Source organism: Dendropsophus ebraccatus, chromosome 8 (assembly GCF_027789765.1).
Source record: "Dendropsophus ebraccatus isolate aDenEbr1 chromosome 8, aDenEbr1.pat, whole genome shotgun sequence".
Lineage (NCBI taxonomy): Eukaryota > Metazoa > Chordata > Amphibia > Anura > Hylidae > Dendropsophus > Dendropsophus ebraccatus.
Window position 1 is genome coordinate 38,112,093 of NC_091461.1, and position 20,416 is coordinate 38,132,508.

At 37.8% G+C, this 20,416-nt stretch overlaps 1 protein-coding gene across 1 annotated transcript; it reads left to right on the plus strand.

The window, feature by feature from the left end:
- Window positions 1-18,274: 18,274 nt before the first annotated feature.
- On the plus strand, window positions 18,275-19,401 carry LBX1 (ladybird homeobox 1). The gene is made up of 2 exons (XM_069979041.1): window positions 18,275-18,599; window positions 18,941-19,401. The coding sequence occupies exons 1-2, from the start codon at window positions 18,275-18,277 to the stop codon at window positions 19,399-19,401; spliced, it is 786 nt and encodes a 261-aa protein (XP_069835142.1).
- Window positions 19,402-20,416: the final 1,015 nt, after the last annotated feature.

Genomic DNA, 20,416 nt, shown 5'->3' on the forward strand with positions numbered 1-20,416 from the left:
GCGCGCGCGTCCCCGCCACCTAGGGCGCGCGCGCGCCGGCTGTTTCAGATTTAAAGGGCCAGTCCGCCCCTAATTGGTAGTTGCACCCAATCACTCCCTATAAATCCCAGCATGCCCTGTCCCTCGTGTTGGAGCCTCTACATGCTTCCCATAGCGTTTGGCCCAGCTCCCTGTTGTTCCTGATTCCTATCCGCTACCTGGTCCCTAGTCCCTGTTCCTGATTCCTATCTGCTACCTGGTCCCTAGTCCTTGTTCCTAGTTCCTGCTCCCCTGTCACACCATTGCTCCTGTGTTCAGCCTGTCACCTGCGGTTACACCTACAGACCTTTGCCAGCACCATCTCCCGCCTACTGCTCCTGCCACGCCTCGCCTGCTGTCACTAGCAACCAAGCCAGGGGTAGCGACCTGGGGGTCGCCTGCCGCAGCAAGTCCATCCCGCCTTGCGGCGGGCTCTGGTGAAAACCAGCGGCCCCTTAGACTCCGCTCCCTGGTGAGGTTACTGCCATCGCTGTTGACGGTCCAGTGGATCCACTACTCCAGGCGTTACACATACTTATACAAACACATGGGGGGGGGGGGGGCTATCAATGTTTTTTGTGTAGGCTTTGGTAAAAGTTTTTTGTAGATGTCTGCAAAAAATTCTGACTTTTAATGTGCCTTGTGCAAATATTTTGAACAATATGCGAAAAAATTGCAACTTTTTAGCACCCGTTTTATAGTAAAACCCTTGATAAAGTCCGCCAATGTTGAATAGCCAAACTTCATGCAGATGTTGCCCTTGGTGGGAATCCAAGCCAGGACCCGAGTCTTCTTCAGTCCCTCAGATATGCTCCCCAAAAGCAGCACTGGCACAGAATTTCTAACAAAGAGGTTATGGCAAGATTACAGGAGGACATCTATTGGTCAGCATAGTATTAAATTCCTGGACAACCCTTTTAAATGTTGCCATGTTGCTGGAGGTGTAAAACCCCTTTAAGCCTCTACACATAATTTATAAGCATATCTATCTTGTTTGTCTACACGATGGATATCAAATTCTGGCATTTATAGATTTAACACTCATTACTTATCAGCAAACAGCAGGTTAAAAAAAAAAGCTGTAAAGTGGTGTAGCAAAACCGTATGAAAACTGACATTTTAGTCAATGAGCTCAAAGACAGAATCAGAGGCAATTAAACAGCTGCTAGATCTAAGTGCCCTGAATTTGGCAGGGAAGGCGTCATACAGCACAGTACATAAAACACAGCCATAAATCACCGCACATTTTTGTGACTTCCCTTTTGTGCTGCACAATGGTAAAAGAGGAAAACATTGTTTTAAGTGAGTCTATTTTCTAAATGAGTGAGCATTGTTATTCCAGGTATATAAGTGCGGCCCCATTATCCAGCCCTACTCTTGGAATAACACTGGTTCCATTTTGTGCCAACAGTTATTTGTGTGTTTGCATCTTCTTCCTAACAATCCGATAGTATGAATACTGATGGGCAGACATGATCTCTTCCATCACCAAAGACAGAGAGATGGATGGATAAATGATAGGTAGATAGATAGATATGTATGTCAAGATATTGCGCAGCACACCAGCATTTGTGAAAAAGGTGATTTATTCCAAAAAGTACAAAAAATACAAAAGATGGCATCTTTTGTATTTTTTGTACTTTTTGGAATAAATCACCTTTTTCACGAATGCTGGTGTGCTGCGGAATATCTCGACATACTTCTGGGGATCCCCGAGCCAGGGGACTGACTCCGTGCATGCACTTTTGGATGTGTGGCTTCATCCTGTTTCTAGATAGATAGATAGATAGATAGATAGATAGATAGATAGATAGGAGATAAATGATAGATAGATAGATAGATAGATAGATAGATAGATAGATAGATAGATAGATAGATAATACATAGATAATAGATAGATAGAAATAGATAGATAGGAGATAGATAGATAGATAGATAGATAGATAGATAGATAATAGATAGATAGATAGATAGATAGATAGATAGATAGATAGATAGATAGGAGATAGATAGATAGATAGATAGATAGATAGATAATAGATAGATAATAGATAGATAGAAATAGATAGATAGGAGATAGATAGATAGATAGATAGATAGATAGATAATAGAGAGATAGGCGATAGATAGATAGATAGATAGATAGATAGATAGATAGATAGATAGATAGATACAGAGGAGAAAGGAGCCGCACTTCTTCACAGGTGTAGCGGGTGCAGTAGGATGCAAATCCCTTGGCTGGGGGGATCCCCAAGTATCACACGAAAATCCAAAGCACTCCAGCATAAGGTGAAAAAAGGTAGTGGTTTATTACAAAAATGTGCAGAAACACAGGATGCAACGTTTCAGTTCTCTCACAGAATGCTTAATAATGGTTCTGTGAGAGAACTGAAACGTTGCATCCTGTGTTTCTGCACATTTTTGTAATAAACCACTACCTTTTTTCACCTTATGCTGGAGTGCTTTGAATTTTCGTGTGATAGATAGATAGATAGATAGATAGATAGATAGATAGATAGATAATAGGGGTTTCACAAGTTTTATGGTCCAAAAACACAAAGCTGTATTACAGATCCATAGTGCCGCTATATGATACAAATTGTTGTCGGGCGGCAGGGATAGATAGATAGATAGATACATAATAGATAGATAGGAGATAGATAGATAGATAGATAGATAGATAGATAGATAGATAGATAAATAGATAGATAGATAGATAGATAGATAGATAGATAGATAGAAGATAGATAGATAGATAGATAATAGATAGATAGGAGATAGATAGATAGATAGATAATATATAGGAGATAGATAGATAGATAGATAGATAGATAGATAGATAGATAGATAGATAGATAATAGATAGATAGGAGATAGATAGATAGATAGATAGATAGATAGGAGATAGATAGATAGATAGATAGATAGATAGATAGATAGATAGATAGATAATAGGAGTGTCACAAGTTTTATGGTCCAAAAACACAAAGCTGCATTACAGATCCATAGTGCCGCCATATGATACCTCCATTAAAAGAGAAGTCTAGCCATAACAAATTGTTGTCGGGCGGCAGGGGAGAAAATGAGCATGATTGATTTCTTACCTCTCTCCATGCCCGCGATGTGCCGCCTGACCGACCTCCGGACCCGGGCCGTAAGGCATTATCCCCTGAGTTGTGATGACATCATGACACTGTCACTGATTGGCTGAGCGGGCTGTGAATCAGCCAGGTCGTGACATCGGCTAAGATGAAGATCCCAGAAGCCGGTGCTGGACAGGCATGGGGAGAGGTGAGTTAACATTGTTTGTTATGTTCCCCCAGTGTCCTGCTTCTTCCCAAAATGATAGAAGCCCCAGACTTCTTTAGGCATCATATTTTACTTTAGAAGCAGCACAAGAAAACCGTAGTAATATTTCATGCAAGGGAACCTTTTCTCACAACATTTGCAGGAAAAAAAAAACTTCCATAAAACCACAAAATCTGTGGAACACTGGGGCGCAGTATGTACCCATACCATGCTATAGGGGCCAAAGACAACTCTGTATAGCACAGATCCATAATATAGCTGAATGCTATCCATGTGTGGTAACACTAGAAACAAACAAGAGGGCGCTTCCTAGTGCAATACAATCAGCAAAGGGGAGCACACACAAAATTATATTGAAATTAGCTCACCTAGTGGAACTCACTGTGTCAGGAATATGCAAGACAGAACGTCTCGATACAGATATATCGTGCCACGTGGTCCTCTACGAAATCCCAAGCGCAGGTGAGCGGTTACCACAGTCCATGGTAGATGCAGTAGAGATGGACCATGAATTGACAGGCACAAATAATTTATTAAATAGCGCTTATTAATAAATTATGTGTGCTCCTGAATTGATGGTCTATCTCTACCACGTGCATCTACCACGGACTCTGGCAACTGCTCACCTGCGCTTGGGATTTCGTAGAGGACCACGTGGCACGATATGTCTGGATCAAGACGTTCTGTCTTATATGTGTGGTAACAGGGACTCTAAAAAGGTGAGTAGCAAAGAGGCAGCTAAATGACAATGGATGGGGATCATGCAGGTAAATACTACTTTTTTGAGCCAAATAGCCCCTTTAAAGGGGTACTCTAGAGAAAGAAACATTTTTTCAATCAACTGGTGTCAGAAAGTTATGCAGATTTGTATTTATTCTATTTAAAAAAAAAACCTCAAGCCTCCAGCTGCTGTATGCTCTGCAGGAAGAGGTGAATTATTTCCAGTCTGGCACAGTGTTCTCTGCTGCCACCTCTGTCTGTGACAGGAACTGTCCAGAGCAGTAGCAAATCCTTATAGAAAACCTCTCTTTCTATATTCTTTGTTAACCCATATGTTAGCTTGTTGTACAAACATGTTGACTTTACTGTTGGAACTAAAGTAAGTGCTTATAGATTTTCTCTTTTGTAATATGTTCTTAAAAAAACTAATAAAAACATTGAACCAGAAAACATCTCATGCTATGGACAGTTCTTGTGAGAGTTGGCACAATAGACCATATCAGACTGGATAAAATGCACCACCTCCTGTGGGACATACAGCAGCTGATAAGTACTGGAAGGCTTAAGATTTTTAAATAGAAGAAATATACATATCTGTATAACTTTGTGCCACCAGTTGATTGATAAAATGTTTTCCTCTGGAGTACCCTTTTAAGTCTCCTTTAATAGTAAGATATCAAAGTTTATGGGGACTTTTATGGAGTTATAGGGAAAACAAAAAATACTACGACATGTCCGGTCATTGCTCCTTGAGGATGTTGTGCTGTATAAAGGCAGCAGGATGTGCACCTATAGTTCTGTACTACCTGGGTGTCTCTGTACTGTAGTCTTCATTAGAGATGAGTGAATCGTGAGCATGCTCGAGTTCATGCAATCCTGAATGCTCGGCATTTGATTACCGGTGGCTGAAGAAGTTGGATGCAGCCCTAGAGTCCTAAAACATGGATATAGCCTATGGCCTATGGCTGTGTCCATGTTTTCCAGGCAGCCTAAGGGCTGCATTCAACTGTAGCCACTGGTAATCAAATGAGCATTCACATTCAGATAAACCCGAATGTGCTCAATATTCACTCATCTCTAATATAGACTATACATAGCTGGAATAGGACACCCATAGAAGTGTATGGAGCTTTAGTGTACATTCATTTGCCTCCAACATCATATGAAGGCACAAAGGTCTTTTTCTGTTTCTCTACTTTTGTTGTATACATCAGTGTACCGACGGAACAGCATGCCAATGTATACCACTGGAAACCCAACCTGTCCATTCAGGTTAATGGACCAATCACAGTCTCCTAGTCACTATGCATGGTCCTTTTTCGAGCATATACTATCATTTTGTGGGGCTAAGTCCAGGCAGCCATACATCTGACCCCTACAAAACACTATGAGGGAGATTTATCAAACATCATAGAGAGAAACAGTGAAGCAGTTCATATCAACCAATGAGATTACAGCTTTCATTTTTAAAATGGTCCTTTAAAAATTAAAGCTGAAATGTGATTGGTTGCTATGAGAAACTGCTCCACTGCTCCTCCGCCCAAAGTTTGATCAATCTGTAAACTGGGTATAAGCCTTGAAACTGCTTTGTAAAGCAAAATGTGGCGCTGATCACCTGTTAGGCAGATTTCAGCCATTAAAATATTGATATCATTCATGAACCAAGAGGATTAAAGGGGTTATCCAGCGCTACAAAAACATGGCCACTTTTCCCCCGCTCTTGTCTCAGGTCAGGTGTGGTTTGCAATTAAGCTCCATTTACTTCAATGGAACTGAGTTTCAAAACCCACCCAACCTGGAGACAAGAGCGGGGCAAAAGTGGCCATGTATTTGTAGCGCTGGATAGCCCCTTCAAGCCACATTCCCAGAAGAACGAATGAGGCCAAAATCATACCCCCAATTTTTCACTGATAGCCTCAAAATCTTGCAACGCTGCATGGATATTGACGGCAGCATGGACGCATGGTTTTGGCCACATTCAGGCCTCATTCACATGTTCAGTGATTTTTCTGGGCCGCAAAACCTCCCCCTATTTTTTCTACATGATCCATGGAAAATCATCTGTATTTGGCATCCGTTTTTGTATCCAGAAAATGTAAACAGTATTTGCTTAGATTTGGTCCGTGTTTTTTTACGGATGTCACGGATGTGAAAAAATACGTATCCCATAAACTTCTATTGGTCGTTCATACCACAATCACAGTCCGCACTAGGATATGTCCTATTTTTGATTGTACGGATTGCAGATCTGAGAAAAAGCCAAATATGTGAATAGCTCAATAGAAGTCAATGGGCAATAAGTAGAGCCGTAATTGCGCATAACAATATGGGAACGCGAGAGCCGGTAAATTTATCAGGACTGTTTCTTATTCTTTAGAATATTAAATGACTGCAAGCCGAGATCTTGGAAATCACAAGGAATGGATACAGGAAATGGTAAACTTATTATACCAAGAATAACCTTTTTATATGACATGATTTCATCAAGTGATTGGGAATTGGAAAAAATTTGAGGCGCATTGCAATTTTAGTTTGTTTTCTATGGCAAATTTAATTATGGTCACAATGTGCTTTAATAAGAAAAATCAGATGATGCTTGTGTACAGCCATGTCTAAAACCATGGAATCCCAGGGAGATCAAACAACTGTGTTCTTAAGGAAATGTACATGTCAATAAATCAAAGTAAATTAACAGCGGACAATCCCTCAATGGTCTGTGAAATGTACAATTATCACTAGAAGTGGAAAGCTTGTAGCTGGGGGCATTGATCTGGGGGGAGCAGCAGTTTATGCAAGATTGATAATTAATCATCTATCAATATACTTATTTCTTAGACTATTTGATGCTCATTTTTTTCACATGTTTTTTTCTTAAAATTGGCCATTAATGATTTAAAATAACTGGTTGACATGTAATTGGACACTTGTCCATTTACAGTACATGGTACAATGGGTTTTAAGCATGTGTCTGTCCATATGGCTATGTTCACACAATGTCAAAAATAGAGAAAAGGCGGCTGATTTTGATATTTAAAAAAAAAGTCTGTGTTTTAACTGACTGCAACGGCAATGCATTGAAGTCAATGGAAAGACGAACGTCCAATGCACACAATGTATTGAATAATGGACGTTTTTACTGTGGACGTCAAAATAATGAACATAATCATTATTTTCGGACGTCTTTTGCAAACAGCGGACCTCTTTTATTAGTTGTTCACACACAGTTTTTCTTTTTCTACTGCTCTTTCTTCGTTTTTACTATTACATTCAATGGACTTTTCAACTAAGCCGCATCCAAAGGTCAATTAGTAACCCAAACTAGAATAATGTACCAACAGCCCTCATTGCAGACAGGTAAATGACGTCCATTATTTTAGACTCAGAATAACGGACATCATTTTAAACAGAGCTGAAAAAACTTTGTGTGAACATAGCCGATAGGTGATTTCTTTATTTTTTGGGGGAATTCCTGAACTTACTATAGATTCTGGCTTAGAAGGAGGAGTAGGGTGAACACTGACTGAATCTGTTCTGCAGCCACACCTTTGGCTATTATATAGGGGTGAAAACACATGATCAGGTGGTGTTGCAGTTGTATTGCAGTTTTTGACTGCATCACATCAGTTTCCAATAGTAAGTAATGGAAGAACCACCAACAACTGCAACGCAACCTGATCACGTGTTTTCAGTATTCACCCATATACTGTATAGTACATGTGGCATTTACTGAATACGGCTATGTTCACTTACATGCCACATACCATGAATAATCCTATTTACAATGGGATCGGTTCTAACAATAATTTTCCTTCTAGTAGTTTTCTGTAACACAGAGGCAAACAGAGCTGGATCACGGAATATATGGGAACAAGGCCTTACAGATACTTACAGGCCTTACTGTCAGTCATTGTTACACATTTGGCCACTGTACACATAATGGGGGAGAGTTATCAAACATGGTGTTAAGTGAAACTGGCTCAGTTGCCCCTAGCAACCAATTAGATTCCACCTTTCATTTTCCAAAAAGTATGTGAGGAATGAAAGGTGGAATCTGATTGGTTGCTAGGGGCAACTGAGCCAGTTTCACTTTATACCATAACTTGTAGTAGAAGAAAAACGAGAGTGCACTCATCATTAAAACTTGCTTTTATTCAATCCATTAAAATCGCATCCAAGCAATCCATAGCAGATGACGGCATGGCACGCCAGCACCCTCCACTGATCGTTACAGCTGTTTCGTGCTAATCACAGCACTTCCTCCTTCCTCGGTCAGAGGAAGTGCTGTGATTAGCCCAAAGGGTCCCTAAGTACCCCGTAGTGCCGACCACTCTATCTACACTACTTCACTTTATACCATGTTTGATAAATCTCCCCCATAATCTATATATCTATATCTGTATAGAACATTTACCATGTTTATTGACCACACTGTTTTTAATAACCCCTTTTAAGAGTCAACCTATTTTTGGGCCTTCTGAATCAAGTGCTTTTTCATGATCACTTTCCAAGACCCATCGTTTCTTTCATTTCTCCATAAGGAAAGTTACTTTTTAACGTTTAATAACGTTTTTTGGTGGGAGCCTTTTTTTGTACTAGATTATTGATCTTAAAGGGGTGCTCTGCTTATAACTTCAGTGTCGGCTGAGAGTGGTCTTTCAACATGTGTAATAGGAGCTGTGGCAGCAGACCGCAGCTGATTTCAATAGGCAGCCCGGATTATCTAAGGATCGTCCGGGCAGCCCCTCCTGCTGTTCCCCACTTGCTATTTCTGTGTCATAGCAGAGGCAGTGAGCAAGAAACAAGCAAGAGGCGAGCCTTTAATACGGCCTCTAGGCTGAGTTTGCATATATCTGAGGTATCAGGCCCAATTTTTTGGTAAAGAATTGAGCACAACTGGTGAAAACATGTATCAGTCATCGTCTAGAGACATGCAGCAAGATACCTTCTCCTATCTGACAAGTGGACGAGTCCAGCATTACAAATAACATGCCAGATGCCACCAAAGAACCCATTGAGAACAATAGCAGCAGTTCTGATATGCGTTTTCTTCTTGTGCTTTTCTACTATGCTGGAGGAAACTCCACTGGATCACTTGTTATATTGAAATGATACATGGTTACACTTGTAAGTATGATGTTTTGGAATATTAATTGCACACCAAGAAAAAGTTCATTTTCTTAGGCTCCTTGTTTTATTCTCATATTTATAAGAATGGCAAGCATGGCCTTTGGCAGGGTCAAGTAGATGATAGAACAGAAAGCATCCCTGTCTGTGATTAAAGGTTGTAGCATGCTACTTCTTAGTCATAGAGTGGCATACATTGCTAATTGACTCTTATTGTAAAATACGTTTTTATGATGCATAAGCTAAACATATTCAAATAGCATGATGTGAACAGAGTCTTACAGACATCCTCTTCCCTAGCAGCATTGTTTCTAGGACAGAATACCTCCATGGTATGGTGCTATATGCCATGCCATATGCCATGTGCATGATGCCTGAAGCCATATGTATTATAGAGTACATTATTATAAGCTGATCATATAAGCGGTGATACATCAGCAATGAAGAAATGGCTGTGTGCTCTCAGGTTATCTTGTAAACATGTCAGTGCTCGTATCAACATCAACAGAATATATCAACACAACATACATAGCTATAGATAGCTGCACAAACAAAAAGATAGATAGATAGATAGATAGATAGATAGATAGATAGATAGATAGATAGATAATGGATGGATGGATAGATAGATAGATAGATAGATAGATAGATAGATAGATAGATAGATAGATAACATTTTTAGGCTGGGTTCACACACAGTATATTTCAGGCAGTATTTGGTCCTCATGTCAGGTCCTCATAGCAACCAAAACCAGGAGTGGATTAAAAACACAGAAAGGCTCTGTCCACACAATGTTGAAATTGAGTGGATGGCCGCCATATAACGGTAAATCACTGCCATTATTTCAATACAACAGCCGTTGTTTTAAGATAACAGCAAATATTTGCCAATAAATGACGGCTATCCACTCAATTACAACATTATGTGAACAGATCCTTTCTGTGCTTTCAATCCACTCCTGGTTTTGGTTGCTATGAGGACCTGACATGAGGACCAAATACTGCCTGAAATATACTGTGTGTGAACCCAGCCTTAAAGGGGAACTATCAGTCGGTAAGACGTATCTAATCTGCTGGTAGCCCCCTATAGCGCCCGCAGGATGCTGAGGAGGAAGGTGTGTAACTTTCCTTCCTCTCACTGTCCGCCCCCAACTGCTTCATCCAGCCCACCGACTCCATTGATATCAATAGAGCAGGCGGGCTATATGATGCAGTGGGGTGGGCAGTGCTCCTAACAGTGCTCCAGGACGAAGATTATGCTAACTAACAGCGTGGGATCGGTGCCGAAGAGGAAGGTAAGAGACATACCTTCCTCCTCAGCGTCCCAGGTGCTATAGGGGGTTATCAGCAGATCAGATTCGTCTAACCTGCTGATAGCTCCCCTTTAAATATACAGGTACACTCATTAGCTATTGGTGCATTTGGGAACCAATTAAACACATTTACACTACTTCCTAAGGGGCAAAAAAACATCTTGGTTTTGAAACTACTCGGTACTCAACCAGCCTTCAAGACCAGATTGTGGTTGTGTACCGAGTTACCACTGTACAGCAAAGAAATGTTTTAGGATTAGATTAATTGGTCCTTTCAGTGATCCACTGCCTGAATTCAGTGCAGAAAAAGGGCGAGAGGGGCAGCTGGGTACAGATGACAAGAGGGGTGCAGGAAATGGGTCTCTAAAATGTCTGCCTTCTCCCTCCCCTTCCTGTACTGCAGTAGGTTACAGACTCCAGAGCTTCTTTCCAGCTGTTGTAACTTGAATCAAGCAGCAACACTGTTGGGGTGGATAGAAAAGTGGGGGGTAGGGAGTGCAGAGTGCTGCACCAGAAGGAAGGAGACCTGGCTCACCATAGTTTCCCTCCAATTCTGAGATGTGGCAGAGATGTTATGTAGATGTAAACATACATACTGTGTGTAACTATATGCATGTAGTGTATATGTATGTAGTGTGTGTGTGTAATGTGTATTTATGTGTAATTTGTATATACATACATGTATACACATGTATGTAATGTGTGAATGTTTAATGTGTTTGCATATGTGTAATGTGTATAAAGTATATGCCTATGTTCGCACATAGTATTTCCATCAGTCTTTTTTTAACCAAAACCAGTAGTGGATTGAAAACACAAAAACTGTGCAAATCTTTCCATTATAATTTTGCCCTGTCAGTTCCACTCCTGATTTTGGTTTAAAAAAGACTGATGCAAATACTATGTGTGAACATGGCCTATGTGTGTAAAGCGTGTATGTATTTGTGTATGTTATGCATATGGTTACATTATGTATACTTGTCTAGGCAGTGTGTATCTGTACATACTGTATTTAAAAAAAAGAGTTGTGTCATCATTATTCTTTCTAATAGTTAATAAAATTAATACATTGAGGGTGCGTTCACAAGTACAGGATCTGCAGCAGATTTGATGGTGCAGATTTGAAGTTGCAGATTCAATGCAAAGTAACTCGGGGCCATCAAATCTGCTGCGGATCTGCTGCAGATCCTGTACGTGTGAACGCACCCTAAATTACTTACATTTTTTATACCATTTGCGCAAAAAACATGTAAAATTTAGGCTCTAGTTCCAATACTGTCCATATATGTGGTATAGTAGTATTATTTATGCTTGTAGTGACCACTATGTATAACTGGCAAGCCAAGATTTTCAACGTAACTTTGCCATTTCTAAATGTATATACCATACTGGATCTGTAATAATAATTCAGGTTGAATATAATTTCTATCTATCTATCTATCTATCTATCTATCTATCTATGACTATATAGTTGTTCATGTCTTTTGTGCAGTTACATGGTGAAATCAATGTGAAATATTTATAGAGATAATGAAAAAGATAGATAACGGGATAATAGATATAGGGACACAAGATAGATAGATATGAGATAGATAGATAGATAGATAGATAGATAGATAGATAGATAGGAGATAGATAGATAGATAGATAGATAGGAGATAGATAGATGGATAGATAGATAGATAGATAGATAGATAGATAGAAGATAGATAGATAGATAGATAGATAGATAGATAGATAGATACATAGATAGATTTAAAAAAAAAAAAAAAAGATTAACAATAAATACAAAACGTAATTGTTAATTTTCTCTGAAATAGTAAAATACAATGATCAAGGCCTGGACAAGATTGTGACATATAACTAGTAGACATATGATCTGTAGAATCTATCGTTGATCCAGTCCTAATATTTATTAGGATTATGTTGCTAGAAACAAATTCACATTTGAATATAGCGACAGATGAAATAAATAATGGAAATGCTTTAAGAATTCCAAAACCAACACTTAAAAAGAAGTAACAACAATGACTTTCAGTGGATGTACAGAATGTAACATCTAAAAGAAAAGGCTTACATTCTGCTAAAGGGACACACGATTTCTTTAGACTGCTTATAGTAAGTCTAAACGTATTATCAAATCCATCAAGACACATACAACAACTGTACCGCCCATACTAGACTCAACGATAAAATCACTGGACATACGCTGGAGGTAATTGTTGACAGTAAGGATATGTTCACACAACGTCAAAAATGGAGAAAAGGTGTCTGATTTTTATGTTTAAAACAACATCCGTTTTTGCCGCGCTTTAACTGACTGCAATGGCAATGCACTGAAGTCAATGGGAAGACGGACGTCCAATGCACACAACGGACGTTTTTGCCGCCGACATCAAAATAATGAACACGATCATTATTTTCAACGCCTTTTGCAAACAGTGGACGTTTTTAATTAGTTGTTCACACACAGTTTTTCTTCTGTCACCGTTCTTTCTCCATTTCACTATTAAAGTCAATGGACTTTTCAATTAAGCCGCACCCAAAGGGCAATTAGTAATCCCAAACTAGAATAATGTACCAGCAGCCATCATTGCACTAAGGGAAGACCAGGCAGCTAAATGGCGTCTGTAATTTTTGACACAAACTAACGGATGTCATCTTAAATGGAGCTGAAAAAACGTTTGTGAACATAGCCTGACAGTATAAAAGATATATTTTCTCTATGTATAATATAGTCAAAATTGCCACAATTCATTTGGATTAATAACTCCATTCAGCTTCTTTCCACCTTTAGATAGCTATATATGAAATTGGGACTGTATAGCACCTTAAAACGTCTGTGTTCAGAAGTCCTTATAGCTTTGCACTGTTTTCTATAGAGTGTATGTGTATGCCCATTTCTGTAAATAGACCTGACCTGCATTACCAGACACAGACAGGAGTGGCACTCTGATTGGCAGAAAAAAGACCTTTTTTTTAGAGCTATAGCTTCAGTGAGAGCCACGACCAATCACTTAGCAGGTGCTCATATATGAGATCTTTCTAAATGTTAATAAATCCAGATCCTTAGAATGATCCTAGACCTTTCCTATCCTTTGGTACAGTATACATGTTGTCTCCAACAAGGGATTCTCAAGGTGTTGCTACACTGTAACGTCCTGCATGGCGGTCTACCCGAGTTGTAGTTTCAAAAAAATATTTATATCTCTACCTTACTATGAAACATTGGTATAAAAGAATGAATCAGGTTATTCTTATATCAACCTTTGCAAATGAACAGTGTAGAAACCTGAGATGTTTTACATGACTGGCGTCACATCACTGTACACACTAATGCTGATACTGGCAATGCAGCTTATAGATGAGCCTAGGCACAATCTCCCCACAATGTGTTATCAGCTACTTGCTGACAATTCATATATGTGGTAAGATATATATGGCCCTACATTTTGGTTCTAAGTCTGTAATTTCCTGGTACCAGGATCTGTGGGTTGTATGTGCACACATATGATTTTAGTTACAAAAGCTAAAGGAGATAGATAGATCATAGATAGATAGATAGATAGATAGATAGAGAGATAGATCATAGATAGGAGATAGATAGATAGATAGATAGATAGATAGGAGATAGATAGATAGATAGATAGATAGATAGATAGATAGATAGATAGATAGATAGATAGATAGGAGATAGAAGCACCTCTTGGAATAATTCAAATCTATACACTCTTCCCAATAATCTTATGCACATACTTTACAAGTATCTGTAAAAGTAGATAGATAGATAGATAGATAGATAGATAGATAGATAGATAGATAGGAGATAGATAGATAATAGATAGATAGATAGATAGATAGATAGATAATAGATAGATAGATAGATAGATAGATAGGAGATAGATAGATAGATAGATAGATAGATAGATAGATAATAGATAGATAGATAGATAGATAGATAGATAGATAGATAGATAATATATATGAATTAATAAATAGTTATGGGTGAATATAAATGATTAATAAATATACGAATAGAGAGAGATAGAGCTGCCAATACAACTGATGTGAGGTTAGCTTTTCTTTTCATACTATATCTAGAATGTGAGCTTTGGCTGTGGACAGTTTATACACATTAAGTATTTTACATATGTAAACTGATCTAGTATTAGATTTTTAAGATTTCCTTCAATTAAAATAATTTTGATGGGCAATGAGATGATATAATAATGGTGAATATTGATCACTGTATAGCTGATGATGTCAGACAATGAATCCTCCATGACAGAGCATAGTTATTACAGAGGATACAGCTGACCACTCTTGGACTAGTACTGATACCTGTCTTCCTATGGTTACCTGCTCTTCTTCTGCTCATATCCCAGCAGCCTCTTCTCTGGGCTAGTCTGTACCTGTATAATAAGAGACACAGATTAATAATAGTGATAGTAATGCTCCCCTTCCCTCTGAGGGCTGATGCAGCCTGGGATTGCTCTTGGGTACAAAGTTTGTTTGTCTCAGTGTTTAATGCTGAGGAGAAACGCAAGCAGCTCATTGGTCAGATCATCCCACGTGACGAAAAGCCTTTCCGCTGATGAATTCTCAATGGTGATAGAGCAGTAATGATCCATTATTATAGTGTGAACTGTGCAGATAATAGATAGATAGATAGATAGATAGATAGATAGATAGATAGATAGAAAATAGAAAGATAGATAGATAGGACATAGATATATAGATAGATAGGAGATAGATAGATAATAGAGAGATAGATAGATAGATAGATAGATAGATAGATAGATAGATAGATAGATAGATAGATATAGATAGGAGATAGATAGATAGATAGATAGATAGATAGATAGATAATATATAGATAGATAGATAGATAGATAGGAGATAGATAGATAGATAGATAGGAGATAGATAGATAGCTAGATAGATAGATAGATAGATAGATAGATAGATAGATAGATAGAAGACAGATAGATAGAAGTAATGGATAATATAGATTTTTTTTATTATCATTACTTTCTAATTGAAACAGAAATACACAAGTCTCATGCAACTTCAAAGATGAAACTCCTTTTAGCCCCATATAACAACTGCGGCTTTTATTGTTCCTGCTGTGAAGTGTTTGTGTAAAGCAGACTGCGCATACATAATGTTTATGTCCTATGATCAATGGAGGGAAATAAATCATTTGTTACATATATAAGATGGAACACATCAGCAGTGTGCAGCAAACCCTGTATATGTCACCCAGCAGCTCCACCATGGCCATCAGCTGCATCTCAGGACGAAGAGAGAGGGTAAAGCCGGGGCTATGCTCCCACATCACACACTGCAATACAGGGGACAGGCCCTTTAAGAGATGGAGCCAGGGACTAACTAGGCATTTCTCACCGATAATAAATGATGGAAGGCTAACGACTCAAACAAATCTATCTATCTGTTATCTATCTATCTCCTATCTATCTATCTATCTATCTCCTATCTATCTATCTATCTATCTATCTCCTATCTATCTATCTATCTATCTATCTATCTATCTATCTATCTATCTCCTATCTATCTATCTATCTATCTATCTCCTATCTATCTATCTATCTATTATCTATCTATCTATCTATCTTCTATCTATCTATCTATCTATCTATCTATCTATCTCCTATCTATCTATCTATCTCCTATCTATCTATCTATCTATTATCTATCTATCTATCTATCTTCTATCTATCTATCTATCTATCTATCTATCTTTTTATTTATTTATTTATTTATTTATTTATCATCCATCTATCTCTCCATATAGCTATCTATCTATCTATCTATCTCCTATCTATCTATCTATCTATCTATCTATCTATCTATCTATCTATCTATCTCCTATCTATCTATCTATCTATCTATCTCCTATCTATCTATCTATCTATCTATCTCCTATCTATCTATCTATCTATCTATCTATCTATCTATCTATGTATCGCCTATCTGTCTGTCTGTATATCTATCTGTGTAATATGTTCTTCTGTATGTCTATCTATCTACCCCATATCGATATATCTATCACATACATTTCTTCCTTTATTCCTATCTTTCTGTCTATCTATCTACAGTACACATCTATTTATATACAGATAGATAAATAGATTGATAGATAGATAATATCGTCAGATATCATGATCACGTCACATTCCCCATTGACACCATATGAAATATTTCCCCACCCACATTCTGTTTATCTCTATTATTATTACACTGTCGTTATTAGCGCTAATATCTGATATTATATAGAACAATATTCTCTCCATCAGCCTCATGTGTCACTACAAACACAAAGAACGAATCTGGACCTACAATGACACATTTGATGCATTCCCCATTGCCAGGCCTTCAGTCCACATACACACTATCCGGCATCTTATCCTATAAGATATATGATAGTGTCCATAACATCCCATATTTTGCCGAGCCTGGATGGGAGCTGGAGTTACGAGTCTCCCTATCCTTGTATACACTCCCTGGTCACAAAAACCTCAATCATTTAGCTAGATTTTCCATATCTATGGAGTTCTGTAATTAACGAGTATTTAATATGTATTTGGTTTAAACAAACAAAAAAAAATATATAAATAATAGTAAAACAAATGAATGATAAACATAGGAAAGTATAAATATAAAAGGATACAATGGGTGCAATGTAAACAAAGAAAGAATGCGGAAAAAATAAATAGAAAAACAAAACAAATCAGACAAGAATATATACATAGATAGATAATATAACTATTGATACAATAGATTTGTAAGATTTCCTCCCCATGCAGATCCATATACTGAAGCCCCCTATCATCCCATCAGCTCCTATGCATTATCTAGAACACAGATCGAATATAAAGAAGATATCACTATAGAATAGAATGCCGACAATAAGACACGATGCCTACAATGGAGCCCACACAACCCACATCAGAGAGAGAAGAAAGCTTCCTCTTACCTGTCATTCTTTTATTTTCGTTGTTTTTTTTTTTGATCGGTAAAATAATATTTCCTGTTCACTGAAAGAAGAAAGAAAATAGATGAGAAATTTAGATTATTCTATATATATATTTTTTTTAATTTTTTCGTTTTCTTTTCGGTTGGGATAGTATTACCCTGATTCAATAAAGGCTGGGTGTAGTGTGTGTAATGTAATTTAAAAATATATATGGCCAAACAAAATGATAGGGGTGGGGGGTGAGAGAGGGGGGAGAAAGTGACAAGTGCATTAGGCATTATAATTCAGCTGGGCTCCACCTCCAGCCTTGCCTGGTAATTAATGGAGCTCCCAGCCTGAAGACGCCTGCATTAGGTAGGGAGAGGCACCGAGAGAGCCAGAGACATGCCATTGGAGATAATTGATTACATCCCAATCAACAATAACTTGTTAGCCATAGTCAATGTATCAGTCTCTCTGTTTTCTCCTTTCTCTCTGCTTGAAGGATGAATTTAGTTGGAAGTAGTCTGAATTCACTCTGAGGGAAGCAGCAAGATTATAAGAAGCAAGCCACTGAAGGTTCTTGGACAATAGTGGGGTGGAAAAAAAAAGTCATCATCACGATTGTGGAATCCTTATCTGCTCTTTCACACCTCCCTCTTATCCCCCCTCCTCCTTTTTTTAAATTCATTTTAACCTTGCCTTGCAAAGCCTTTAAGAAGACAGCAAGGAGAAAGACATTGGACTACTGGAGAGAGAACTTTTTTTTATCCTAGGCGCTCCAGTCTTGGTGAAGTTTCTCCCCCAAAAAAGAATGACCTCCAAGGAAGAAGCCAAAGCATCTTCTGTTGAAGATAGAAGGAGAAATGCCTTGGACCACTTACCACCTCCTGCAAATTCTAACAAGCCCCTGACTCCTTTCAGCATTGAGGACATCCTGAATAAGCCCTCTGTCAGGAGAAGTTACACCATCTGTGGGACAGCACATCTACTGTCCACTTCTGAGAAGCCCCCTCCTGCAGGGTTACCTCTGTCCAGCAGAGCCCTTCTATCCCAGACCTCACCTCTATGTGCCCTGGAGGAACTGGCCAGCAAGACCTTCAAAGGTCTGGAAGTCAGTGTACTGCAAGCTGCTGAAGGTAAGGAGCAAGTGCTTGATTTAATTCGATAGATAGATAGATAGATAGATAGATAGATAGATAGATAGATAGGAGATAGATAGATAGATAGGAGATAGATAGATAGATAGATAGATAGATAGGAGATAGATGATAATTGTTTAAATTTATAAAGTTTCCTAATTCCCATTTATAATCTGTCAGATTGTTTGTATAAATATTGACAAAGAGAAAAAATTCTATTTGTAAATATTTGTCCAAATTGTTACTTTGTAGCTTGAAATTTAAAAATAAAATGTGTCCGTTACAAACAGATCTAACGGTCGTGGTGAGCGACTAACGATAGAACGTTCTCTTTTCAGGGCGAGATGGAATGACAATATTTGGACAGAGACAGACCCCAAAAAAGAGGAGAAAATCCCGAACAGCTTTTACAAACCATCAGATTTATGAGCTGGAAAAAAGATTTTTATACCAGAAATATTTATCCCCTGCAGACAGAGACCAAATCGCCCAACAATTGGGACTGACCAATGCTCAGGTCATCACCTGGTTCCAGAACCGAAGAGCAAAGCTCAAAAGAGACCTGGAGGAGATGAAAGCAGATGTGGAGTCAGCCAAAAAACTCAGCCCCACGTCAGTGGAAGCTGTGCTCACTATCTCTGAACTTGAGGAGACAGAGTCTCTGACCGGCTCCAAGTCCCCCCCAAATGGTCTCTCCAGCCACCTCCAGATGTCCCCTTCATCCCCCCTCACAGACCAGCACACCAGCAAGGAGTGCTCAGAAGACGAGGAGGACGTGGAAATAGATGTTGATGACTGATTTTATTTTTTGATTTTTTTTTATTATTATTATTAAAAGACTGAAAAAAACACTGACCTAAAAGCAAGAATGGACAGTATTTCTGCTGCACTTGTCTCTCTATCTCCAAATCATAATTTACACCCAAGACAGAATTTTTCTTTTCAATTAAAGCAATAAGTAATATTTAAAAAAAAATCAAAAACACATAAGACTGAAATTACTACGGCTGCCCAATCAGGTAGTTTCATTTTTTTATTTTATTTTAATTTTTTTGTTATTATTATTATTATAATTATTATTTTAAATTTTTTTTTTTTTGGAATGGTGCAATTGTGTATGGCGTCTGTAAAATATATATTTAAGCATATTTTTTTAAGCTTTGATTTTTAATCTATATATATAATTTCCACATTAACTAGCTTTGGGGGGGAAGGGAAAAAAATCACAATCACTATTTTGCAACAGAAATATTTTCAATTTATCTGACATTATTCTCTTGCATGTGAAAAAATAAAATCTAAAAAATGCACGATTTTTTTTATTTGATTTATTTTTGTTGTTGCTTGCTTTCTATAGTTTCTCTTTTTATTTCCTCTTTTTTTTTCTATTGTCAAACCATACATTATTCGTATTCTTTTTACAACCATGTCAGTATATATTTTATGCGACTGTATTTTTTTTTATAATAATGATAATCCTACCTTTCATAAAACATGATGATTACTACAAAGGAAGTTGAAACACTTATTTTTAACTTGTTTCTAGAACTTTGCATGATACAGTGAAATACAATAAATAAAATACTACAGAAAAAAAATTATATACATGTAAATGTACAGGCAAAAGATTTGTTAGGATTGTACAAAGAAAAAAAACACACATTGTAAAGGCCTGCTATTTGAGTTTTTCAATTGCCAAAAAGCAATTATGGTTTTGTTTACGTTATTTTGGAATTGTACAGATTTTTTTTTTCAAATGAAATAAAAATAAATTACATTTTAATAGTAATTGAAATGTATGCTGTACATTATAT